The 27,891-nt window shown below is 38.7% G+C and overlaps 1 protein-coding gene, 1 non-coding gene and 1 pseudogene across 2 annotated transcripts; all 3 read left to right on the plus strand.

Annotated features, from left to right (window-relative positions):
- The first annotated feature begins 2,083 nt into the window (after positions 1–2,083).
- Positions 2,084–5,324, plus strand: LOC145482922 (uncharacterized; annotated as a pseudogene).
- A 2,174-nt stretch (positions 5,325–7,498) lies between these two features.
- On the plus strand, positions 7,499–14,371 carry LOC145482917 (uncharacterized). The gene is made up of 7 exons (XM_081461560.1): positions 7,499–7,798; positions 8,831–9,071; positions 9,279–10,552; positions 10,997–11,134; positions 11,709–11,842; positions 12,456–12,618; positions 13,066–14,371. The coding sequence occupies exons 1-7, from the start codon at positions 7,657–7,659 to the stop codon at positions 13,215–13,217; spliced, it is 2,244 nt and encodes a 747-aa protein (XP_081317686.1). The 5' UTR covers positions 7,499–7,656; the 3' UTR covers positions 13,218–14,371.
- An 11,061-nt stretch (positions 14,372–25,432) lies between these two features.
- Trnat-agu (transfer RNA threonine (anticodon AGU)) lies at positions 25,433–25,505 on the plus strand. The gene has a single exon. It is a non-coding gene; the product is annotated as a tRNA-Thr (tRNA).
- Positions 25,506–27,891: the final 2,386 nt, after the last annotated feature.

A 27,891-nucleotide genomic window follows, 5' to 3' on the forward strand; every position in this document is an offset into this window, starting at 1 on the left:
TTTTCCTTTTCTTCTTCATTGATTTTTCTTTTACTGTCAAGAAACCATTTACCGAAAGGTAGCGTTTGTCTTTCCGTTTCTTTGTTTAAAAAAAAAAAAAAAAAAAAAAAAAAAACCGTCTGGAGCCGTAATTCGTTTATATCGATTGCTTTCGAACTCACAATATCACGTAGCTTTGTGAAGGAAAAACCACGAAGACTTTCGCTGGATCGAATCCCTAAGCAAGAACCATAAGTATTTTCCATACAATGAGAAAATCGTTACACCTTCTAGCTCTCAAAAAGAAAAAAAACAGCTGTCCACTTGTCATGTTGGTGTCTCGAAACGTTTTTCACGTAGTATCAGCCTTGCAGTCTTTGTTTGTCTACAAACCAAGGATTCTGGTCTCACTTAGAGTGTTGATGACGAAGTGTCACCGTTTTTAGCTGTCGAAGTATCCTTTAGGGTGCATTCGAATAAAGAAACCCTCTCATTTAATTTTTGTTTTCAGGTTTGATTTCCGCTGATCTCTCGAGTACGCGAGTCGTGTCCGTTCTTGAACAGTGACTAGTAATCGAACCTATTCCGTTTTAAGTGGTATATTTTAAGGGTCTAATGAAGCTCGAGCAACGTCCACATCAGTCTCCCTCAGGAGTCAAATCCAAACTTTTCGACGAGCATCCCTTACCTTTTCATATGGGAGTTTCCCCACGGGTTTCCAAATGTCTAACAGGAAGTGAAGGAGTGAAGAAAAGAAGGAATGATGGAGTGAAATCGTTCCACGACCACAACTTGAAAACTAGTGATAAATATTTCCAAGTTAAAAAGGGAAAAATACACTTCTATGTAAACTTGAATTGATTGGCTTATTTTTAGAATAAGATGACTTTAGATATGTGATTCAGTTAGTTATATTTTGTTAGACACGAAGGAATTGGTTTTATATTTTCTGGCTTCTTCATAGTTTGACGTATGCTACTTCATTAACCTTCCCTCTAGCTCCCTCTCGTTTTTCCTTGTGGGGGAGGGATAGCTGCACGAAGGCTATTACATCATGAGTAGGGGGGAGGGGGATTTGGTGGCAAGAGGTTAGAGATCTGAAAACGAGATCAGTTCTTACCTTTGATAAAGTTCGTAATATACGTGTTTCGTCTTTTGATAGCGTTGTTGGTTCCAAAAAAAAAGTTATTATACAAATAAATAACAAATAAATAAATAAATAAATGAATAAAAATAAAATAAATAACTAACTAACTAAATAAATAACTAAATAAATAAATGACTGACTCACCGACCGACCGACCGACCGACCGACCGACCGACCGACCGACCGACCGACTGACTGACTGACTGAATGAATGAATAAAAATTGAACACACTAGAATAAACAAGCTGTAGAGTCAAACCGCACTACAACTGCCACTAGCTTGGCAGCAGCATTGTTTGGCTGTTGTAGAAAGCTGGCTGTTATCAGAATGTTTAAGGCTTATATGCATTTAATTACCTGATTACACCCGGGAGGAAAGCTCCTAACGTTATGATGCGTTATCACACGTTATGAACTTGATATGATAAATCCTAATTTCAAATGATTCTTTTATGTTTATTTTGATATAATAAATCCTGATTTCAAATTACACGTTTACGAGCCGCTTGACAATTTCAAATCAGTAATCGATTATTTAATGTCCGGCAGATAATAGTTAATTCAATCTCTGATTTGAGACAACAAGAAGCCTTATTTCAAATAACAAATCCAATTTGAAAACCATGACTTAATTTACTAAGCAATGAGTAATCGTAGCTCGTCCGTGTGACTTGGTACGTAGGTTATTAGCGTGGGAATAATAACGAAGATGTCTACACAACCGGACTATGGGGCGCCGTTTGTAAAAACATTATTTAGCTTAATATTATCATTTGTTTTCGTTATTTACCAATTAAAGTTTTGTGATATTAAATCATGTATTTAGGATTTGATATAATAAATTATTATTTTAAATCATGGGTTTATGATTTGATATAATAAATCCTGATTTCAAATCATGTGTTCATGGTTATATATAATAAATCCTGGTTTCATATCATGCGTCTTTGATTTGATATAATAAATTCTGATTTCAAATCATGTGTTCATGGTTTGATATAATAAATCCTGGTTTCATATCATGCGTCTATGATTTGAAATCACGACTTCATGATTTAAATTAAACTTTCACATTTGATATCAGTGAAATCATGATTTAACTTAATAAGTATGATTTAACTTAATACATAATCCGCGCGAGCGAGTACATGTGACAAGTCACATGATCATCTATTGCGCGGGAAAACACAAACATGTCGGATGAACTTTCAAGGTCAATTGCTTCTGCCGTATCCCAGGCAGTTCAAAGGGCCGTCGATGAGGCTCTATCGCGTCTTCCAAGTCAGGGAGTCACTTCAACAAGTTGAAGCTCCACCTCAAGCTCGACCTCGATCTCCACATCGAGCTCAAATTCAAATTCTCAAGAGGTACGTTCATGTGCTGGCGGGCAAACAGTCATTGTGTTCCTCTGAAATCTAGTGTGTTATTCAATACTGAATATTTAGCCATTTTCAATTTTCCTGACTTACTGTATTTTTTGATGCCGGTTCCTGTGGTTTGCATGTTGTTCCAGCAGCTCTATAAAAGCTGCGTTTTGAACGGAAATCCCCCGTCTTTTACACATTGTATTTTCTCACCGTTGCGTGACTTTGTTGATAGTCGCTTCAACCACTTGAAACGAAACCTTAGCTTGTCATAACGAACTTCCGGTTTCACTTTATTTAGTGTTTATTTATATGGGGAAAGCTTACAAGGTAGATCAGTAACAATTGTTTACCACCGTTTCAGGACATGGTACCTTGTTCTGTGTCAACGGCTAGTCATGGAGAGCAACCTCATTCGTTAAATGAAGGCACCAGGTGAAATATCTTTCATTAATGAACACTGTTTAATATACATGTATACGATATAAAAATGTAAGTATGAAATTGGACACTGCTTGACTCCACTTTGAAGAAATTACGTAACAAAAGGTATCTACTGAGTAACTGTGGATACCGATTTCGGTTCTCACTCAGTGAACGCTTTCAGCTCCCTAAGTGTGCTTTTTGTAATCTTTTATTACAGCCATCGGAGAAGAGCTGGTAGGCCACAAAAAACAATATCCAAGGAACTCTTGGAGAATCGTCTGATGTTGAAAGTCCCCATTTCGGGAGTGGCAAGTTTTTTTGAGGTATCGCGGCCATTCGTTTACAAAGCAATTCGGGATTACGGCATAGAGTATAGAAAATTTACCGATTTATCGGATTCTCGACTGGAGGAGATTGTGGCGTCCGTTAAAGAAAATCATCCACGCGCTGGTGAAGTGATGTTACAGGGTCATTTACGAGCGCAGGGTTTGCATGTACAGCTATACATCAGAGTGATCCCATGGGTGCAGAGGCAAGACGAAGACCACCCATTCGTCGACGTGTCTATTCGGTTCCATGCCCAAATTATTTATGGCACATAGACGGTAATCATAAGCTTATTAGGTGGCGAATGGTTCTCCATCATGCCGTCGACGGCTTCAGTCGCCTCATTGTTTTTTCCCGCTGTTCAGCAAATAACAGGGCTGCAACCGTGCTATCTCTATACCAAGATGCAATACGACAATACGGATGTCCGTTCAGAGTCAGAACGGATCATGGGGGGGGGGGGGGGGGAATGTCGCTGTCTGGAACGACATGGTAAATGCCTGGGGCGAAGAAGCCAGACCCGTTGTCGTCGGCAGCTCCGTACATAACCAGCGCATCGAGCGCCACAATCGAGCTGTTAACGAGCAAGTGTTTAATGGATTCAAACAAGAATTTTATGACCTAGAGAGGGAAGGAATTTTGGATCCTTTAAGGTGGCCGAACACAGTTTTCAAGAGCCTCTGCCTAATTCACCATTACTTTAAAGCTATTTATGCTTTGGCGCCCGTTTTTTGCAAGAGTCAAGGTTAACCACAGCAGGGTTTACGCTCAGATTTTGACTAAGGTGAGTGCTGTTGCCATGGCAACGGGGCTGGTTAAAAACAAGGCTTAAAAAATAGTTTTTGTTTATTTAAAAAAAATTCAGTCGTTAGATTTTTTTCATCATTTGCCCACTATGAATTGACATTAAATCCCTTCTGTCAACACTATTCTCATAAAATTTTGACATAGGCGACTTTCGTAATTCGCCGTAAATCGTTTTCACTGCATGTTCTGTATTATTAAAAATTCCCTATGTCAAAATTCAGATTTTTTGCGATAGATCATTCAAGTGGTTTCTGAATTATTTTTTTGCCAAATTTCTTGAAATTCTATCGACTGGATCATTAGAAATCGGAAGTTTCTGCAAAAGCAATCGGTCTCAATTTTTCGAGCAACTGCGCATGCGCTGCATTTAACTGGGTTCTTTCGGTAACAAAGAAAAAGCTGAGAATTGCTGGGTTCTTTGCGTCGTTACCTTTTCTAACATAGCTTTGTAATAAAAGACTAAAGGCATCAATACACTGCGTTCAATAATGGATAAAAATAGCGCATATAGTGCGGGTGTTGAGAAAATAAAATGATCGCTCTATTGAAGGCATGTTTGTTTTTCAATCCTTGTGTGCGCGCTGAATTGCATCAGCAAAAGCGCGCGCGAAAACTGTGTTCGGCCACCTTAAACGAGACAGACATGTTTTGTCTACAGTACATATACCTGCCAAGAATAAACAGGAGACTGACAGAATTCACTGATGCTCATGACAATCATGCCGTGTCAACAGAGAGGAACAATTCCCCGGCTCAGTTGTTTTGGTTAAATTTCCATCTTACTGCCTTCAGAGGAGGCAGGTCTTCTGACGATGCTTGGCGTGGTATGAACGTCTGAGATTTGATGTCAAGTCAAACTCTTCCACACGTGCAAGTTCCTGATACAAGTAATTCTCTTAGCAACGAATCTTACCTCCGACTGCAGCGTAATGTGGACCCTCTCTCCTCGGCCAGCGGCAAAGAACTATGCCGCTGTGCCTTGCAAATGGTGGGAGAAATGATGCAACATCAAGACAGCAATGACTAAACGTGATTTAGATAACAATTTATTTTACTGTACATTTTTATTCTGGGTTGTAACAGAGCAAACCCGAGGTGACCATTAGTCAAAGCTCGTAACATTAACTTCACTATACCTGAAGCTTTAAAACCAACTGGAAACCGAACGCCATCAAGGGCACGTGTTTGGTGTTTCTGAGACTTAGCAGGGGGTGGGAGAGGGGAAAAAGTCTCCCCTATTAATGGTTACGTCTAATGTCCCTAGTTAAAGAATTCGCGTCCCTCCCTCCCTCCCCCTCACAGCCCTCTGGGCTCAGTAGCATTAAAAAGCGGCAATTTTCTATAATAAAGCTTAATTTCAGGTGCCGTAAAAACAGCTCCGCAAAACTGACACTTGTCACAAGAATGAACTCAACATAGTAAATTCATAACAGTGATACAACAATTAACTGCAATTATTACGTATATCAATATATTATTTCAAATTTAAACGCGCACATTTATTGTTGATTAATAAAAATAATATAACCAAAGTGTACTGTTCAAGCGTATCCAAAGCATGGGGAATTTTTAATCGCAAAATCCATTTATTGTTACTGTTTTATTTGGATATGAAGCTAATAGCCGAAAGTATATTATTAAAGAACTTTCGCAGCGGTAAAAACATTGATTTCATTGACATCATTGACATCATTGCAGAGTAGCTCTGAAAGGGGTTGGCAGCCCAACGTCTTAGCTCGAAGGGTTCAAAATTTAAGACCTCTCCATCCATCATTCACAAGAGCATATTTGCATGCTTATCGCTTAATAAATCCAACATCGGATAGGCCAACAGCACATGATTGATTGATGGATAATTATGTAGGCTACACTACTTAATAAGGCACCTGCTAGATGAACGTGCTCAAATAACCTTGCAGTCGAATTCATCAGTGCCTTGATCTAACAGTGGAAATTGAAAGCAGCTACCCACGTTTTCTGATTGATCCTTCAGTCGTAAGGTTTGTTCTTGTTGTTATTCCCGAATCGATTTTCAGTTTCCTCTCACAAAATGTCAATTTGCTTGCTGAAGAAAGTTATATTGCTATTGAATATGTATAACGCGAACTGTGCTTTCAGTTTTATGCCTTTGCAAGGATGGCCGAAGCCTAACTTGAAGCCGGCTTTGCTTCTCTCGTAAAATTAGCTTGCTATGAGCAAGTTATTTCCACAGATTTAATCCACCACTTGTATCGTCATTCAGACCAAATTAAATTATGACCAAATCGACCTTGAAGCGTTGTTTTTCTCGTAAAATTATCTTGCTTTCAACTAATTATTTCCACAGACTTAATGCACCACTTTTATCGTCATCAAATAATTTAATTCTGACCAAATCTACCTCGAAGCTTTGCTTGTCTCGCAAAATTATCTTGCTTTCAACTAATTATTTCCACAGATTCAAGCCACCACTTTTATCGCCATTAACCAAATGTAATTATGACCAAATCGTAGTTAGTGAAAAGGCTAATAATGAAGTTTGTCTTAATAACTCTTTAGCTTCTAGCCATTTGATTAAATTTCCTTTAGCTTACTTTACTTTATGTTATTTTTATTGATAGATATTATATTTTTCATTTCCCTTTGTTGACGTTCATGAAGTTAGAATCCTTACGTGGCCTTACACACGTACTTCTAACTTCATGTTAATTCCAAGCGCATAATTAGTCAGGTTATTATAATTGTATATTCGCCAGTTGTCACTAAAGCACCCTCTGGTTTAGATAAAATTATTATAGGTTAATTCTGCTCTAATTTGCTGGTAACCCCAATAGCATAGCGGTTATTTATCATGGGGGAAATTGTCGTTTGACGGATAATTCCACCATCCAACTGAATTACTTACACAGAGCTTTGAAAACGAAAGTAAATAAGGTATTTTTTTTGTGAAAGTAGTGCCTTGTGTTGTCACGATCTTGCCTAGCAAATCCATCTTAATTTTCTACACTCATAGCCATCTATGAGATTTTGTTTCTGGTTTATTTGGGTGAGGTTTAAGTTCGCTCCTACGAATAATTTATAGAATAACGTTGACCAGTGACATACGAGTTCTAAAAACAGTTTATCAATTATATTCATAAGCAGAATAAGCTTTTTGTGATTTCTCCATGGTATGATGTAAGTAGCACGGCAACGGAGGTATCAAAATTGCGACGGTTAAATTTATAACTTACTCCTTTAGAAAACAGAAGAAAACCTTGCGGTAAATGTTGTTGTTATTTATTTTTTTCCAAAAAGCTATCGATTCCTTAAGGCATACGTGGTTCAAGTGTAAATCGCTGCACCCTCGTCAACTATCGTGCCATAGAAATCTCAAACTCATGATCTAAATGTTAAATAGAGAACAGTATTTATTTGTATCTGCAGGCATATTCCTTTGCATTTTATAGAAAGATGACACGTCAGGCGTTCTAAATTGCGTTGTAAATTGCTAATGACCGTGATGAATAATTAACAACTTCGTGCTATTCATGGTGCACCAGTAACCAATTGCTTTAGTTTCAAGATATAAACAGCTCTTAAATTTGAACATGTTCCTGTTTCCAGAGTACCATTACGTACACAAGGATGTTCGCCTTTGTTGCCCTGTGCCTCCTCCTCACTGACTCCACCGAATCAGTCAACACTTCTTCACCGCAACCTGCACCAACACGGCCAACGCCGCCGCCTCTACCAACCAGACCAGTGCCTTCCCCGCCTCCTCCGTCAGGTACGTATTATAGCTACGCTGCTGTCTAGGTCTCTTTACTGGACAATGTATTGTGTCCTTAAGACCTGTTCCAACGATTCACAGAGCTTAATTTTCCAGCGTTTTCGTTTAAAAAAAATAGCCACGAGTCCAGTTAATAACCAGCTGACTGCATAGCAAAAGAGTCTTCAAAACATGCGCTTTCTATGCGATCTCACCAAGCTGATTTACGCTTCACTCGCAATGTAATAGTTTCATCGTTTTCGTGCACAATGTATAGTTTTTTTTTTTTTTTTTTTTTTTTTTGAGTTAAACATCTGAATGCGCCAAAATAATCTAAACTGGCTGGTTTTAAAGAATATTTAACTAAAGTAATAGAAATTAAAATGTCATTTACAGGGCCGGAAAAGTAAAAAAAAAAAAAAAAAAAGAGAGAGAGAAAGAGAAAATACGAACATTTTAGCCATCTTCAATATTTTGTGAAATTTAGTGCCAAGCACTAATGAGGCTAGCTGATACCTCCATATTAGGAATCTAAGTAGTTCTTAAATAAAAACTCGGTTCAGGTTCAACCGCTACTTTTGAAAATGGTTTCGTATTAATTGTACTGATTCGAACAGTTTTCCATATTTCAATTTAATTAACGTTGCTATTAACAACTCTCTCCGTTCCATTAAATGTGTTTACTGGATCGTTACCCAAAATATTATGTTAACAGGCTTAATCTTGATAACAACACTGGGGTATGGCATTTGCAGACCGCAAACTGCACACTGCAGATTTCTTAAAGCAATATCATATTCCCGTTCCAATTATCGAGAGCTACCGGTGAACAGACTAGCCTGAACGCTATTCAGGCTAACCGGAGCGATATCTAGGCCTAAATGTACGTAGTCTGAAATCTGCAAATGTCATGCAGTGTCACAAAACCAATCTATATAGAGAGAAAACTTCATCAGAACTTCGGATTCCGAAGTGGTTTAGTAAACTGTTTGACAAGTAATCAGTTAACTTATTTACATTGCTTGTTATTTACATTTTATCATATTTTAGCTTTTGAAGATCTGGTTGTTCAGTTTTACGACAAGAAAGTCAGCACACACGATCTCCTTCTCAGACTGAATATGACTTCTGGTCGTTTTGACGTGAGAAATATATGCCCCTCTTTCCAGTACTCTTGTGATTTAGTTTGCCCTTTAGACACAGAGGAACAAGAAAGAGACCTCGAGAAGCCTTGTTATTGCGATAAGTTGTGTGTTGAACTTGGAGACTGTTGCTATGACTATTTCTCAAGGTTAGTCGATTCTCAATTTTTTTCTATCTCCATGCTCAAGATTTGGGAAATTCCAATTTGGTAGGGAAATAACTTTCAGTTGACTGCCCTATTTGTAATAAACAAGCTAGCACTTTTTACTAAACAACAGCTCTCATCGTCATTGGTCCATGTCTTACGCAACATCCCCTGTCTGTATAATTAATTTTGAGCATTTTTTTTCTAAAGATGCGCTACTGCCAACACGCCTAAATCTTTGATAAGTCATTTGAAACGAACGTGTGTGAAAACAGCGAACTCAGCCGGGGACCATGGCTATTCCGTGATTGACAGCTGTCCTCTTCATAACATTGACAAGCGACTTGAATCTTTGTGTTCTGCCAAATCTTCAACAGCCGACCTCTTTGGAATGCTGCCTGTGTCAGACTTCGTAGAAAAAACTGATTACAAGAATGTATTCTGCGCCAGATGCAATCATGCCAAGAACCAGACTTACTGGAAATTTTCTGCCTCGTGCAAAGACGCCTATGACCTTCCAAGAAACAGATCATTACTGCTGCAGTTTATAATGTCTTCATGTGAATGGAGTTTTGAGCCACCAAGCAATCGCAGCAGTCATTCAAAACGATGTTTAGCTGTAGAAAAAAATTGTCCGCATTCAGAGCTTATTGAAACAGAGCCATTGTTACCAGACTTATGTTCGTTTTACGCCTTTCCAGTTTGCTACAGCGTCCGAACAAAGAACCCTCACTGCGAAATCTGCAAAGGGAATGATATTAGTGAGTATTGGTGTCGCTGTCAACCACCAAGTCCGCCAGTGCCTACAGCACCTGGTGCCATACCTTCTTTGGAAATTTTGTTTGACTTTTCCTCTTCTTCTCATACAATAAAGGTGGGGAATCAGGAGACAGTTGTAAAGAATAAGATGTGCACTGATGGTTTCGTATTTGATCCCTTCGTCGAAAAATGCGTTCAAATGCACTGGAATACACCCAACAAGGGGTTGGATAACGGAACTTACGTTAACTGTTCCTTTATCGAGATCAATGTCAGTTCGATAACTCTGTTGCCTAATGGTTCAATATGGATTCCGTCGCGCAATAGGATATATAGCAACGAAAGTTATTTCATAAATGGTTCTTATGTGTTTCTTTGCATGGACCTCAAACGCAGTTACACTGACACTGAGGTGTTTTTGTCTACGGAGATAACACCACTTCAGATATTAACGTACATTGGCTGCACCATCTCCATGACAACCTTGATTTTCCTGCTGGCTATTTACATTGCTCTGCCAGAACTGAGAACATTACCCGGAAAAAACCTCATCAGTCTGGCTTGTGCAATGCTTTTGTATCATATCTTCTTCTTGTTGACCGCTCAGGCTGACAAACCATATCTTTGCATAACGGTTTCCGTCCTGCTTCATTACTTTTTGTTGTCTTCATTTTGTTGGATGGGTGTGATGGCTTTCGATGTTGCAAAGACCTTTGGAGCGAAAGGTAACTGATTCGAATTCTTTAGTGAAACAATGCACCTGAATGCCGAATAGCGGCGATATTGCAAATAGCGAAATTAAGGGGAAAGAGACCTAGAGGTAATAGCATATATAACACGCGCAGTTAAACTCAAAGCAGACAAAAACAAGAAAAAGCAAGCAAAAAACAAACAAAAAAACCCAATAACAACAAGAACAAAATCAGCAACAATAAACAAGACAAGCAACATGTACATTAAATAATAGAGAATTGGAATTAAAACGTGTTTGCTTGAAAGAGTGGGACGGTGGAAGTTAAAGTTGGAAGGTAATTCGTTTCCTAAAAGATGAGATGTTTTGTTTTAGGGAGAAGTTCTCTTACACAGAAAACATGTACTCCAAGTAGGACGATACTGTAGAAATTATTCTTCCGTATCTAGAAAATGGTTATTTTTTTCCTCCGGGACAGGGCAAGCTGCACGTTCCCGTCCCAGTGACAGCAGAAAAAAGCTAATAAAATACAGCATTCTTGCCTGGACCACTCCTGCTGTTATTGTGATCATCAGTGTGACTCTTGATAAAACAAACACTATTATGATTGGCTATGGTAAGTCCCGCACATTATTCGTTTGATCGCTTCCCTAAATTTTTCATTCAATTTATGTTTTGGCTTATACCTATTTGAAAAGTTATTGGTGCTTCTCATCCTCCTTATTACACTTTTCTAAGGCTTTTAGGCTCATGGGCTCAAATGTCGCAAAAAGCAAACTGTATAATTCAATGCCTAACCCTCCCACTGAATATCATTCCACCTTCAGTAAACTTTACCTGGTCATATAATACCACAGTTTAATAACCTAGTACACCAATAACCTATAAGAGGCATGCTGGTCTAATGTTTATTACACTGGAAACCAGAAGAAAACAGTCTGGGCTCGGCGTCTGCTAGCTGGCTGTTGTCATCACGCTGTATGTTTGTGCAAGGCACTTGACTCTGCTGCAGTACATTGATTCACATTAGTATATAAATGGGTGTCTGGTAAATGTAATGCTAACTCCATCTACTGCCTGCTGTTAAGTCGTGAATCACATATGTATGCTCAAGTACTCCCTGGAAGTTACTCCAAAATAAAGTTGCTTTGTATTAGTAAAAGTGTAAAGCCAATGCTTATTTTCTCCAGTCGGTGACGTATTCTGCTGGATTTCTAATGGAAAAGCACTTCTCGTTGTTCTTGGTGTTCCTGTGGCACTGATTCTACTGTTTAACATCGTGGCTCTCACGTTCACGTTGGTTTCTATCTGGAAAGTTCAAGAGGTACTGTTTCTAGAGATAATTGACCCTTGCTGATGAAATTGTCTATCTATGTATAACGTTAAAGGAGTAAGGCCAGCCATAATATTTAAATATTTACGCTTATCTTTTAACGTTTGCTTTTTGCAGTGATATTAAGGGGGCGCTATCAAGAAAATTACATCTGAAAATGGAATGCTAAAATGCTAATTCGGTTCTATAAAATAATGGTCTAGTGAGGTAATTAAAAAATTATATGCCTCTGTATTATAACGTGTCCCCAAGAATTACGCTTGTAAAAGAAATTGATCGCGTGTTCAGATCCTTTGTGTGTTTGAAAGCTGCCAAAAACTGATTGCAATTTGCTCTCATTTCACAAATTCAAGGAATGACTAAACGTTAATACTCTAGCCGCATGTCGTTTACTGGAAACCTGTATACCTATTAAGCCGTGAATGTTTCCATCTTTGGAGGCATCCTTAACTTAACGAAAACTAATTCAGCCACATTCAGATGAGCCTTTTTTTGGTCTGGGTTCACACCAGTCAGATGGCATAAATGAGAGTTAAACTGTCTAAAGCTAAAGCCTGCGATATAAAGCCTGACTTTTCCGTGTTTGCTGTTTTACCTCACAAAGTCCACCCGTCGCGTGACAGATCAGAGTAACCAGACCAGCCTGCCTATCCTGTACATCAAGTTGTCGTCAGCAATGGGATTTACCTGGATACTGGGTTTTATCGTGCCATTCACTCAAGTCGAATTCCTTGATTACATTTTTGTTATTTTAAACAGCCTACAAGGTATGTTGTAGTTAGTGGACTGATCAGATAAGCCTACACAGGTTATAATGATACTGTGCCATACTTCTAAATGAGCTAACATCTTTTCAATTGTTGCTTTGTGCCTAGCTACCCAAATTCTAGATGTTATCCCGGTATTAGTGCCACAAGAGCTCTACCGTAAACAATACCTATCGCAAGGGCTAAGCTCGATTATCAGCCACTGAGCTCGGCAAAAGAGTACACGCTCCTCCCTCGATCCTCCCTGGCCCCCTCGATGCTGTTCTCCTTCCCTTCTCTTCTCGGGAGGAACGTAAATCAGACTCGAGAGAGCGGTGAAGATCGAGAGCAGCAAATGACGCGCTATTCGTAAAACGAAGTCTAAGGTTAAAAAAAAAAAAGAAAAAAAAAAAAAACGTAAACGTTATATATCTTTGATTGACTGTTTGTGAACTCGATCTTTTTCAGGATTTCTCATTTTCCTCGCTTTTGTAGCAAACAAAAGAACCCTCAACAAGGTCAAAGCTGGTTGGTCATTACGGTTCAGCCATTTCAAAGAAACGACCTCAAACCAGGCCTGGCAGACTCACCCAACCAAGCTCGTCACATCAGCCTTGTAGCTGCCCTGTCAGTTGTGAAGTATAAGGACTTGTTAACGTTTGAAGCTGGCCGAGACAGAAATGAGCTGCTAACTTTCAAGCGCTACGTAACTCGTAGGCTATCGATCTATCATCTCAAATCAAACAAGCGCGGGTTGAATAATTGTTAAATATATGTTGAGCCCCGGCTTTTAAAATGGAAGCTTTAGCGACAACTTACTGACCGTTACACTGCTCAGATTAAACTACTTATGATGTATCCTGCAAACCCGTACCCCCAAATGGTTTAAATTGTCAATTATGTTCTTTGACTAGCAAAGGTCTGAGTATATTGATTTTGGGGAATGGCTGGGTTGTTCGTTTTCTTGTCTTAACTGTTTTTAATAATTTGGGCCCGATCGAATTTGAAGATGAAACATAGTCAATCTTTCAAAATTGATGTTTTCTGACAGGAAAATTAAACCGAAAATTAACAGGCTGAGATCTAGCGTAAATATTCTAAATGGTTTGGTCGACATTAGTTATGCACGGCTGTCTTTAAATTAGCATCCTTTTTGGAACTGCGAGTACATTTAGGTCAAGGACGTTACTCTTATTGACGATGGCCGACTTACTCAGGTGGCTTTGAAATCAGTTAACTTGATTGGGTTGCAATGTTTTTATTTTATCATTAACCAGATTAACCTTTGCTGGGGACTGAGAAGTGTTAAGAATTAAAATTAAGAGAAAATTATTTGACATCTAGCTTTTTCTTATCTTAACCGCATTGCCTTTTAAAAATCGAGCTGATGGCTTCGCTGTGTCAATTTTAGAGCAATTGTCCTTAGAGACAATTCCCTTTTCAACGTTTGAAATTTAATCTAATTTCCTGAATCGCTTACATTCAGCTCGTGTGCTCGTCAGCTCGACTAAGGGCCGCTTTACACGGTACGACTTTCTCGCATGCGACAAGCTTACGACAGGCCTTCGACATGAATTGTTTCGGGTAAATCAAACCTACAACTCGAAATTTTCGAAACGGGGACAAATGGTATATAGCAATTTCCTGAGAAATGTTCCAGAAAATCTGGAAATTGTTAAATTTTCGAAAAGGGAACCATTCAACCGAAAATTCGGGAAATTCCAGAGTGAAAATCAAATGGAACAGAAATTTGCATCCTACCGCCGTTTGTACGTCTAAGGGTTAATGTTATAATAAAATTAAATAAAATTAAATAACTATTCTAATAAGCAGGATAAGATCAAAACTACAGCTAAAAAAGCGATGTTTCGTTCTCTCTGAGATCATTTCCTAGTTTTTATCCTAAAAAATTAAATACTTAAACTTGAAACGACAAAAATGCTAATTCTTTTGTGTTTGCTCCCTTGATGCAAAAATTACACATGCTCTAAATTACTTATATCTACGACAATTTCTGACCAGCAACATTCATATTATACTTGACATGTTGTTTTTGCCTAATTGATATGGAGTAGGGACAAAAAAACAAAAAAGCAAAAAACAAAACAAAAAAAACATAAAGATTCACATGTAATCTACGTTTTGTAGATTTTTTCTTATTAACCGAGCAGGAGGTCTGTATGGGAGAATCTGACCGAGGTCGTGAGTACAGACCGAACGCAGGGAGGTCTGTACACGCGACCGAGGGAAAGATTTTCCCATAAAGATCGACTAAGTTCGGTTAATAAGATGTTTATTATATTGCAAACAAGAACAATTTGATACGTTTAAAGTAGCTGACTTATTCTAACTGACATTTTGCTTGGTAGTCGGATATGCGTAGATTAAAGAAATCTGTGATTGCATGGACATGTTCTGAAACTGCTGGAAAGTCGAACGTCTGTAAGTCGTTTCTATCCTTTGAAAACGTTCAGGCCAAATTTCACAGCCTTCTTTGCATTTTCTGGTACAGCATCTTATTATATATTTTAAGGATTTACGATTCAGATTCGCTGGCGAAACGCGAGTTTAAACCAGCCAGTTTGCTTTTGTTTGGATCACGCATTCGGTATGCAGTAGATGGAGATCGAGTGAATAATACTCATTAGCCAGAGGTAGCGAACCAGTAAGAATACTAATAACATCAAGATTACGGAATGTGTATATATTGAAGAGAAATGCTTTTCATTGAGAAAATAGGAAAGACCGTGTTAGAATACCGTAGGTGAAAATTGATCCCATATATAATAAAGCCCAAAGATATTTTCATTGTAGACTCGTTGACGAGGTGCGAAAGGAGATGACCGGTACGAAAACCAGGGTCAGTATCATGCCCTCTCCATTTTGGGATAACGTCAGTTTAATGGCTGAGTGGATTGGGTAATAGTACATGCGTAGCATTCATCATCAAATCCAAGATAGTTTCACTGAGCCGCGTTGGAAAAGGCGTTGTCAAAGCGGTAGAAATTTAGCAATCATAACCGTGTAGAACGAGCACCTCTCCTTCTCATGATCACATGCAAACATTTTCTTAGATTGTCACATTTAGAATCTGCCCTACTAGCGTTTAATTATATACGGGGGGGACATTGGGGCTTGTTATAGAAACCGAAAAAAGCACATTTTGATTAGAAGTGTGGTGTTCTTTGTCTCAATCCACACAACTGAAAATCGAAACGGAAAAAAAAAATGTCCAACTAATTATAATTTAACGTCATAGTATTTTGACGTAGTATGTGATAGGGTATTGACCAGTTATTCTTCTACTTGAGGAACATATATGTTTGCATTGAAACTGTTCTCGATTATCTGCACGGAGACAACTTATTTGGAACTAACTCGTCTATTGACAAGGTAGGTTGATTGGTTTTCTAAACCTATCTTTATAGCTTAAGGCTGATCATCTCCTTAGTCCTTGTCCTTTTGCCAGTTAGTCAAACCGTCCTTTGTGTTCAATGCTAGGATCGTTGCTGTTTGACAACACTGTATTCAAATTCCAAGTTTCAATTTAACATTTCTAAACCAAAGGAAGATCTTTCTGTCGCTTCTCAGTCAATTCCGCTTCACCTTTCAATCAACCTATATTTTACAACGATAGTTTTCAAAGTTACAAAGCTTGTGGGGTCGTTTAACAAAGGATCTAATGTGCTAATGGACTCATGAAAACTTGCATTTTATCTAGAACCTAAGTTATATTCAAAAAGGAAAATCTAACTAAGCTTCAGGCGAATTGCCATACCTTTCATCTTATATAACGTGATGAAATACTCCAGCGCTAAGCAGAGAGATGGAGTATATGAGTAGAGACCAATCTTGAGTCGTAAACGCGGCTGGCTCTGTTCCTTTGGTTGAATGGAACTACTCACAAATGATTGACTTTTGGTGCCCGGGGCTGTCGACGCGACAACGTACGGTATGAGTTCAACCCGGTTTTCGTTTCTGGCTCTGTATTGCCGTTCGTGATACCCCAGAGGGTAAGGGGGAGGGGGGGGGGGGGGAGTGACTCCATATAAAATGGACGTAGGTGCTCGGAAATTTTGAAAACAACCCCTTAGAAGTAATATCCTGCTGTGTCGGCGTGGCTGGAATTTTTTGTTTTTACCCCTAAAAAATACCAAATCTAAAACAACACATCTCTTGTCGTATTTTTTTTTCAGCTCGATATCCTAAAAGGTACCGAAAAAGTTCCCGCTGTGGACCTTTCAAGGCTGAGCACCAAAACCGCTTTTTTAACCCCTAAAAGGTACGTCGAGAACCCCCGTTCGTGATACTAGCTTAAAGTGAAATATGGAACGATATGTGAGTTCGACCCGGTCGTTGTACCGACTCACGATTTTCGTTCCTGTAAGAAAACCCGCATCAGTATCATGTGACGATGAATGCCATGCACTCCCTTTGATATAAGATCGGTCTCGCCGCTGAGTGGAATGGGTAGTGCATGCGTAGCGTTCATCATTGATCATCCAATCAAAGATAGTGTCGTTGAACCGTGTTAGACGTGGCAAAAAAGAAAGGCGCCCCTTCATGTCAAAGCGGCAGACATTTAGCAATCATACTTGTGTAGAACGAGCACCTTTTCTTCTCACATGCAGACAATTTCAACACAATTTCAGACAACTAGTGTTTGCTATTAACCTAAGCTGTTAATTATAGACGAGGCACTGGGGCCTATTGCAGAAACCGAGAAAGAGCACAATTTTGTTTTTGAAAACGAAAAAACCAATGAACGTAAAAATCATTCAAAACCGAAATACGGCCCAGCATCATGTTTAAAAATGCAAATTAATTCACACACTTGAATCCACCAAGCTTGATACAGCAGCGAAAGACATGTACATGTACTTTTTTTCTTTCGAGCTGAAAGCCATATAATAAATCCTTTATCGACCAAGCTTGTTCGGTCAAGGTGGCTGGATACTGGCCTCGTTCTTTTTTCGCGAGTTTATGGACCTCGACTCCGTCTCGGTTCATAAACACGCAAAAAAAGAACTTGGCCAATGTCCAGCCATCTTGACATCACACTTGGTCAATAACTCATACTTATAACACTGTAACGACTCTTTAAATAGGTATTTATATAAGCATTTTTGTCCGCTTTTTTTAGGATTGCAAACCATTTTCCTGGTAGCATTACGATCAATCCGACTTTATCGTGATGAAACCATTTTCTTGGGAAATGGTGACTTAGATTAGCGGCAATCTTGCTAATATCATTAGATTGTAAAAAAATCTCCAAAAATACCAATACATAACAGCGCGCTGAAATGATGAAATCTAGAACTGGAACATAGCAGACAAGACAGGCTCCGGATGAAACATCATCCGTCGTCAATTTACCAGAATAATGTTAACTTTTGCAAATTTTCTAAGCTGCTCTTGTAAACTGACGATGGATGACGCTTCATCCAAAACATGTCTTGTTAATACAATATAAATTTCAAACACATCGTGTGGTTTCTGAAATCTATATTTCTTTTATTATCTTTATCATCATCACTATTATTATGCGATCCAGTGTCCCATATTTTTGAAACACCATTCCTAAATTTAACGGGGATCGTTTCGGGGTCGACACCAAGAAACATGGGGATCATTTTCGGGGTCGGGATCATTTCGGGGTCGATTTGGGGGTCATGTCAGGGTTGGGAGCCATTTTGGGGTCGGGATCATTTCGGGGGTTGTACAGATCCCTTTGGTATTGCATGACGACAATTAACCGGTGAGCCCATTTTCATCAGGTAATTAACATAACATCTCAGTTTTTTTTATGATTGTATGTTTTTCCATTTTCAGAGCTCCAATACAAATTTCGAAAATTTAAGGTGCCTCTGGACCCTACCTACAGAATGTTTTTAAACTTTGCCAAAAGTCGCGTCTTACCATGCTTATCAAAAGTTGATAATATCAAAAAACAAAAACTCACCGTGCCGTTTATTTGACTATTATTAGCCCCAAAGCTGTAAGTAAGTTTGTTTTTAGGAGGTCATTCTGTTGCTATGGTAACCTATTGTGTCACGAAAATGATAACAATGTGTTTACCAATGATTGGGCGTTTTTTGATACCATGATTGTAGCATCAAGCGATAAAGAGGGTAATAACGACCCATCAAAATCTAAGTGTTGGAAACTGTTTTGAGCCACCTTAAGATAGTATGAAAAAAATAAACAAATAAACAAATCGATATTTCGCGACTTTGTTAGCCTTGAAAAAAATCGAGACTGCGAGACGCACATAACCGCGAAAAAAAACGAGAGTGCGACACCTATGAATTTTGGTAGACACATGGTTTTTGAAGGACCATTCGCCACCTCTTTTATTAGCCTTGCTGCAATTTGGTATTGCATGACAGTTGACCAATGAGCCCATTTTCATCTGGTAATTAGCATAATATATCAATCTCTATATGAATTTTTTTTTTTCCCAGTACAGTCACGTTTAAAATGAAGTTGGCCCTCGTTGCCTTGTTTCTCCTTCTTTCCGACAACATGGACACAGTCGGGACAAGTAAGTTTTAAAACTCAGTGTGTATTTATTTACTTGATAAATCATTTCTTTATATCGAGCGATTATTTCCTTGTGAAATGCTAAACAAATGAATAGCTCGTGTTTTATTATTATGATTTGCTAAGCAGTTATCACGACATCGCCGGGTCTTTTGTATCAGATCAGCATTAGGATCCAGGGACTGTCGAAGATCTTATTGAATTCAAAATGTTTGAAAACAATGCAGCCATTCAGTTTAGACAAAATGGTTCCATTTGAACATCAGAAAGTAGTGGTTCAAAAACATATTGAAATATGTAGTCAAATTGTCGACTAAGAAAATAACGACCAAAATTGAAGATATTCTACAAAGTTTGCGCATCCTAAACACTTGTACGGAGGTGACCTTCGTGAGCAACATCGCACGCCCGATAATCAGCGGGGTTGCTTTAAATGCACAGCCAAATGTGATCTATGTCGCAATTATTTAAAGGAATCTAATTGCTTTACTAGAACTAGTACTAGCAGGACGTATCCTATTGCGCAGATTCTTAATTGTAAATCAAAAAATGTCATCTACTTGGTTACGTGCAAGAAATGCAATGTGCAATATGTTGGTTCCACAAGTAACGAATTTAAAATTCGTTTCCGCAACCACAAGTCTTCAATGATCACCAAAAAACGTACTTGTGAAGTTGCTATTCATTTTAACAAAGAGCCTCATGCTCTGGCAGGTTTTGAATTTTTAATTATTGAACAGTTGTGTAATCTTAGTGTCAATAATAATAGCCTTGATGACCGTTTGCTCACAAGAGAGGCCTTTTGGAGTGCTCAATTATGCACCCTCGCACCTCATGGACTCAACAAAAGGTGCGAGTTTAATTCCAAGAATAGGATTCGCTACAATGAACACCATCTTGCTGCTGCATTTTACTTGATTTTATTTGCTTTTTAGCGGGCGTTTTGCTATTTTTATTATTACGCAATTCTTATGTAATCTTATGTGAAAAAAAAAAATTCTTTGTTTTCTTTGTAAGTTATTGCTTTGCAACTTATTTAAGGCTTTTTCACTTTTTGTAAATTTTATTCCGAGTATTGATGTTCTTAGTGTTGAAGAAGCCCGAATGGGCGAAACGTCCACTTGAATTAAAGAGCTCCTACGAGAAAAGTTCGCATATTCTTCTGTATATTCAACCTATGATTATTTAAAGAAGAAGCGTTCTGTATCCACTGGATCCTTTTCTCCAAGGCATCATCGTTGGCAAACCAACATCATTCACACATCTATACATCTGTTGCAATTGCGTATGCTCACTAGCTCGCTAGTTTGAGCACTCTGGTGATGGCTTAGATACTACCACATGTGTAGCATTCGGGACGGCTTTTTAAGCTTAGCCTCCATCTTAGTCTTCAGCACCGCATTGATGAGGCCCAGAAGGCCGAAACAGTACTGTTTGCAGTTAGATATAGCTCGCTGGCGTACAAAACTCTCCTTTCATGTCCAGTTTGAGCACTCTACTGGGATGAGTCGTTACTGTTGCAATTGTGTATGCTCACTAGCTCGCTAGTTTGAGCACTCTGGTGATGGCTTAGATACTACCACATGTGTAGCATTCGGGGCGGCTTTTTAAGCTTAGCCTCCATCCTAGTCTTCAGCAGTGCACTGATAAGGCCCAGAAGGCCGAAACAGTACTGTTCCGCACCAAGTTCCCCACTCCACACTTCATCTAGTGCAAAAAGGAAATGACACTAGAATCTCTGGGCCACCTGTGGATGAATTCAGGCTTAACTGTCATCATATCAGATAAAAGCTCTTTGCAAGCATAACTTAATGACAGCAAACTAAAGTGCCTTAAAATCTCCCCCTCCCCCCGGGGGTCAGGTACCACTCCGCACATATCAGCTCCCCTCCCCCCTCACGACAATAGTGGAACTTTCTGCCAAGGCAATAAACCCACTCAGCTTTGGGAAATTCCGTGCACTTTAAGGATTGTGCCACGTCGGACAGCTAAGTACATACCCAGTCGTCAGACTGACTTGAGACTATGGACACAAGTTCAAACCGATCCCACCCCCCTGGATTAATGGCCAGGGACCCCAAAGAGGTATCCACAATTAGCCACACTCCTGTAGATGTCTCCAGACTTTCCGGTAACGGAGCCCCCCCTGGAAAATAATGTGCTACGCTAAGCTGAAATCGGTGCCTGCGGCATCGATTTCAGCACAGCTCGCGGAGTAAAATTAGGTATGCGTTTTTCAAAACTTCAAGGAAAAGTGCAATTGTAATGGCTCTATGTTTCCAGGTCATGCATTTTCTGTAAAACAACATGTCCTTTTGCACTCAGATTAAGTCACTGTCTGAGCCCATGTAGGGTTGACCCGCCCGTCGGCTTGGAGAGGTAAGATCAGTACATTATAGCAACCCCGTTGTGCTTACAAAATTTACCTTTGGCTTCAACTTTATAACAAACCAGTTTGATTTTGACAGTGTGGCATGTTTATGATCTACAGCCCCTACCTTCATCTAGAAAAACCAGACTCAAATTGAAAATGAAAACAAGAAAATCCAAAAGACTATTAATCAAGTCAAACTGGTTTGAAAAGTTTACCAACAAAAATAACTTCACAGCACAATTAACAGACCCCTTTTTCAAAACTGCAGGTAGATATATATATATATATATATATATATATATATATATATATATATATATATATATATAACGGTTATAAAATGCCTCAAGCCAACAAAGAATGCCACTGCGTCAGGAGGATCAATGAAGATTCACAGTCCAAGCCTCACCGCAAAAATGAATTTAAAAACGTTTGATAAAGCAAGGACGGACAACTTCTGACGGTAAAAAAAGTTAAAAAGTTAAAAATTTAATAGAAAAACGTTTCGGTCTTAGACCTTCATCAGTTACAAGAGAAAAAGGACGAAAACTAAGTTTAAATACGGTTACAGTGTGGGAGATTACGTAACGAAATGAAAAATACAATATTGTGCTATTAATACATCGTGATTAATACAATACAGGAAGAAAATGCAAAACGAGAAATACAATGCTGTACTATACATTGCGTCATACAGGGTGATAATTAATAGACCAAACGAAAAGAATACAATACTGTGCATAAATTACATTATAGAGCGTGATAATTGCAGACCTAGGTTAAATTCAACCTAAAAACTAAAAGAGTTAAAATAGATAAAACGGACTCTTGCAATGCGGTAAATATAACGGGAAAAATAGTTTGCAAAGATAAGCAGTTGAAAAAAAAAAAAAAAAAGAAACCTACGTTTACGCTGGACAAGGTTAATAACAAAATCCCAAATCGAGGCCTTTGGAGCATTAAAGGGTTGACAAACAACAAAATCCCTGGAGGGGCCCTTAAACAATAAGCTGTAATAAGATCCCAGGCAGGGCCTTTGAGCATACCTAACACCCAAAAAACTGACAAAATCCAAGGAAGGGCCTTTGAACTGCCTTATGGCGCGAACGCAGATTTACACAAGAGAAAGTTAATTATAACAAATTCTGTTTTTGGAGTGAAATTCTTTTCTTTTATTTAAGCCATGGGGAGCCAAAGAGAACAGTTGAGCACTCCAATAAGCCTCTTTCGTAATTAAAAACCTATCGATCTCGTCTGAGTCATTAGGGGCCTGCACCTGATCAATGCATTGGAATTCAAAATCATCCAAGGAGTGTGGAATTTTATTGAAATGTACTGCTACCTCACAAGTGGTTTTGTTTGTGAGCATAGCAGACTTGTGGTTACGAAACCTAACCCGAAAATCGGTGGTAGTTGATCCTATGTACTGTAAACGACATTTCTTGCAGGAAACTAAATAGATCACGTTTTTAGAATCACAAGAAAGCCTTGAATGAATGGTGTATTTTCTGCCCGTTTTAAAACTTAGAAATGATTTAGATTCAACAAAGAAATTTCGACAGAGATCGCATCTATTTCTTTCACATTTAAAGCAGCCATTGTTTGGCTGAATTGTTTGTCCCTCATCGGCGGTTTTAAAACGAGATGGTGCTAATAATTCTTGCAGGTTTTTTGTTCTACGAAAAGATGGTATGATAGAGCCTTGAGGGAAAAGTTCTTTCAATTTAGGGTTGGATTCACGTACGTGAGCTTCACGTACTTGATCTTACTTTACATCTTGTGGATGGGTTTATTAGAACTGATGTTTATTCTAAACCTACAGATAGTCATTTATATCTTCCACCTTCTAGCTGCCATCCCAAGCATGTCTTCAAGGCTATTCCTTTTGGAGTAGCGACTAGATTGAAGAGAAATTGCTCTGAAGAAACTTTCCTCGCCGAGAGAACAGTTGAGTACAAGGGTTATCTGGTTAATCAGGGTTATCCCTCCAAATTAGTTGACGATCAATTCTCCAAAGCCTTCACCATTTCTAGGAATGATTTACTACGGCAACGCGGAAAACAATCGAAGAAATTATTTCCATTTGTTCTCACATTTAATCCTAATTTGCCTAATGTGAGTAGCATAATTAGAAAGCATTTGTTGATTTTGCAATCCAACCCTAAATTGAAAGAACTTTTCCCTCAAGGCTCTATCATACCATCTTTTCGTAGAACAAAAAACCTGCAAGAATTATTAGCACCATCTCGTTTTAAAACCGCCGATGAGGGACAAACAATTCAGCCAAACAATGGCTGCTTTAAATGTGAAAGAAATAGATGCGATCTCTGTCGAAATTTCTTTGTTGAATCTAAATCATTTCTAAGTTTTAAAACGGGCAGAAAATACACCATTCATTCAAGGCTTTCTTGTGATTCTAAAAACGTGATCTATTTAGTTTCCTGCAAGAAATGTCGTTTACAGTACATAGGATCAACTACCACCGATTTTCGGGTTAGGTTTCGTAACCACAAGTCTGCTATGCTCACAAACAAAACCACTTGTGAGGTAGCAGTACATTTCAATAAAATTCCACACTCCTTGGATGATTTTGAATTCCAATGCATTGATCAGGTGCAGGCCCCTAATGACTCAGACGAGATCGATAGGTTTTTAATTACGAAAGAGGCTTATTGGAGTGCTCAACTGTTCTCTTTGGCTCCCCATGGCTTAAATAAAAGAAAAGAATTTCACTCCAAAAACAGAATTTGTTATAATTAACTTTCTCTTGTGTAAATCTGCGTTCGCGCCATAAGGCAGTTCAAAGGCCCTTCCTTGGATTTTGTCAGTTTTTTGGGTGTTAGGTATGCTCAAAGGCCCTGCCTGGGATCTTATTACAGCTTATTGTTTAAGGGCCCCTCCAGGGATTTTGTTGTTTGTCAACCCTTTAATGCTCCAAAGGCCTCGATTTGGGATTTTGTTATTAACCTTGTCCAGCGTAAACGTAGGTTTCTTTTTTTTTTTTTTTCAACTGCTTATCTTTGCAAACTATTTTTCCCGTTATATTTACCGCATTGCAAGAGTCCGTTTTATCTATTTTAACTCTTTTAGTTTTTAGGTTGAATTTAACCTAGGTCTGCAATTATCACGCTCTATAATGTAATTTATGCACAGTATTGCATTCTTTTCGTTTGGTCTATTAATTATCACCCTGTATGACGCAATGTATAGTACAGCATTGTATTTCTCGTTTTGCATTTTCTTCCTGTATTGTATTAATCACGATGTATTAATAGCACAATATTGTATTTTTCATTTCGTTACGTAATCTCCCACACTGTAACCGTATTTAAACTTAGTTTTCGTCCTTTTTCTCTTGTAACTGATGAAGGTCTAAGACCGAAACGTTTCTCTATTAAATTTTTAACTTTTTAACTTTTTTTACCGTCAGAAGTTGTCCGTCCTTGCTTTATCAAACGTTTATATACATACATACATACATACATACATACATACATACATACATACATAACCATATGAGGAAGTAGGAGATCCCATTAAAATAGTGCTCAATACACATATAGTGTAGAGCTTGCCTCTTCGTTATTACTCATATACATACATACATACATACATACATATATAGATGGGCGAATTTTCTTTCAAACATTTATTCACTCTAAAAATATGATTATTTGGGGTGTACAGGGTCAGGGGTTCTTTCATATACAGTACAAATTAATTTAAAAGTAGTCTGTATCCCTTGTGGATCCTCCATTGTCATCCGCTAAGTTGACTTCGGTCGTGTATCATGAATTTGATCCTTGGTTGGAGTTATAGGCTTCCCCTACCTTGTCACCTTGAAAGAAAATTTCCCGGGAGACCACGTTCCATACCACGTAAAATCACATCTTCGATTGCCGTGTTGCCAGCATGGTTGTCCTGATGGTGTAGTGGATATCACACCCGACTAGTATGCGGGGGGACGTGGGTTCAAATCCCACTCAGGGCGAATTTTCTTTCAAACATTTATTCACTCTAAAAATGTGATTATTTGGGGTGCACAGGGTCAGGGGTTCTTTCATATACAGTACAAATAATATATACATATATATATGTCTGGATTTAAGAAAACGGTGTTAAAGACTGAATCAGGTGTTTTTTGATTTTTTTTTTTTTTTTCATTTCTTTGTTTTTTTTTTCTGCTTTCGCTATGACAGCAGCTTGTAAATCTTACCTAGCATGAAATGTAGAAACTCCTAGCCGCATGTTTCATCTATTTAGGTATTTTTTTCGTTATTTATCGACCCCCCCCCCCACCCCCCTTTTTCAATTTGCGTTAAGTTTAGCCCAGGCTACACTCGCCTGAATTCAGTTCGCGCGGTGACTCTGACAAGGAGCGACCGATTAGCGTTCTGTATTTGCTGTCTAAAGGAAGTCTGCCCGAGGACATCATTAAGTCCAATGAAGGCCCAAGTCTAACGATTTGCTAGTAAGCGTCGTCCATTATCGTACCTGAGGCGGGCCTGAGGACATGTGTAAACTGTACGGGTCACATTTAGTCCCGTAACAGAAGGCCCTTTGCCCTGTGGCGATAATGTTGTGCTTGCTTTAGACAGTAAAAATCTTTCGCCACATCAATTTAGGGCTTAGACGTGGAATGGACTAGACATTTCTAGCTGCTGTTGGCGTCATTTGCTTTGAACTTTGATGTAGCTAAAGACTTAGAAAAAAAGTCTGTTGTAATCTGGATGTGCCATTCCGCGCTCGACAAAATTGAAGTACATCCGGGACATTGCTATTTGCGAGCAAAACATGGCCACGAGGAGAGAGAAGAAAATGAGTTCAAGCGCTGATCGTGAGTAGAATTTCCTTGTTTTATCAATTTTAGGCGTTCTCGGCTTAGCTAAGTATCAGAACTGTCTGTGATTCGCTAGCGCGGAAGAAATTTATTTGCGTGGCTTCCGGGCGATAATTGACGTAACGACAACATGTTGAGTGTTCGCTTACTGCTAACTATGGCCTAGTTTGTCTGAAGTTCAATCGATTGTCGATGTAGGAAGCTCTTGTTCAGTCCATTTAGGACGATGCAGGCCTTTAGAAAGCGATAGATTAGCTCTCCGCCGCGGTTTTGATATCTGTACGTTCGTGTTGATTTAGACTCCAATTTCATGTTAACAGCACTCTTAATTAAATTGTACAATTCATGATTCAACGAAAAGACGGTAAATTTAGTCTTCCTGGCCTCAAAAGGCATACAGGAGAGTTATTTGCTGCTATTTGAGCTACGATAAGCCTCGTGGAAAGCTAGCTCTAGGACAGAATTGTAGCAAGTTAGATTATCAGTGACAAGTCAAATTCTATGGCTATGTTTTTGCGAATCCGGTCAGATATTGAGATGAGATGTCACGTAACGGCTACTTTTTGGCTGAAATATAGAGGTAAATAACCGATTCCACTGCTTACCATGCTCTTGTTAGCGTGACTGGCTAATTTAACCCACAGTAAAGACATAGTGAGGTCATTTAGATGAAATCGCAGAGGTTATTTCAAGGGAGCAAGACTGCATGACCCAGAAAGGTCGAAAAACGAGCGTGTCTAATTTTTGTCGATCTTTCTAAAGCATTAAGAGTCAAACTAGGGAATTCCCTGAGCAGTTTAGGACATTCTGTGCCAATATCTGTCTGAATTTGTGAAAACTGGAGTCTTAAAGACTTTGCACCGAAATAGCGGGGATGTTTTAGGAAAATCGGTTAGATATGCATACATCATATATTTCAAAGGGTCGAAGTACAGGCATCACCGTACCACGCTCACGTGGATCTTTACATGGATCTCAATAGTTACGAATAACCAAAGGACGGCCAAGGTAAGAGAGTTAATTCCCATATAGGCCTTCCACCCAAGTTAATCCCTCTTAAGTTAGTTTTAGACAAGCGACAAGCGACTCTCTGCAAACTAACTCAGTGAGATAAAAATGGCGGGAAATGTGGCCAACAGTCCTTTTTTACGTTTCAACGTTTCTCAGCACAGAGTTTTTCTGCACTCTTGGCCGTCTTTTTGTTGGACCGAGCTTTCGTTGGCTTTGTGATCTTCTGTCTTTTCATTACCGGGCTCGGCCGTTTATATATTTTTTGGTTGTTTTTATCGTTTGGGCTCACGAAATCTGGCTCTTACGGTAATTAAACTCGTATAACAAGCTTCTAGGTTGATATACCAAGCTTCTATAGCTTCTCTGCTTCTTCCAATATTTTAATACTTTATTTATTTATTTATTTTAATAGCAAAAAAGAAAAAGAAAAAAAACCTGCCACAGCGTTGGAGGTTTTCCTTCGTTAAAAAAAAAAAAAAAAAAAAAAAATCCACCGATCACGCGAGCATCATCTGCAGAACATCTG

This window comes from Orbicella franksi, chromosome 3, assembly GCF_964199315.1.
Source record: "Orbicella franksi chromosome 3, jaOrbFran1.1, whole genome shotgun sequence".
Lineage (NCBI taxonomy): Eukaryota > Metazoa > Cnidaria > Anthozoa > Scleractinia > Merulinidae > Orbicella > Orbicella franksi.

Bases quoted from the DNA above. Each gene is read 5' to 3' on its own strand.
- LOC145482917 (XM_081461560.1), top strand. From the start codon at position 7,657: ATGTTCGCCTTTGTTGCCCTGTGCCTCCTCCTCACTGACTCCACCGAA. The intron at 10,553-10,996 runs GTAACTGATTCG...CCTCCGGGACAG, and splicing joins AAAGACCTTTGGAGCGAAAG to GGCAAGCTGCACGTTCCCGT. The intron at 11,843-12,455 runs GTACTGTTTCTA...TACCTCACAAAG, and splicing joins CTATCTGGAAAGTTCAAGAG to TCCACCCGTCGCGTGACAGA.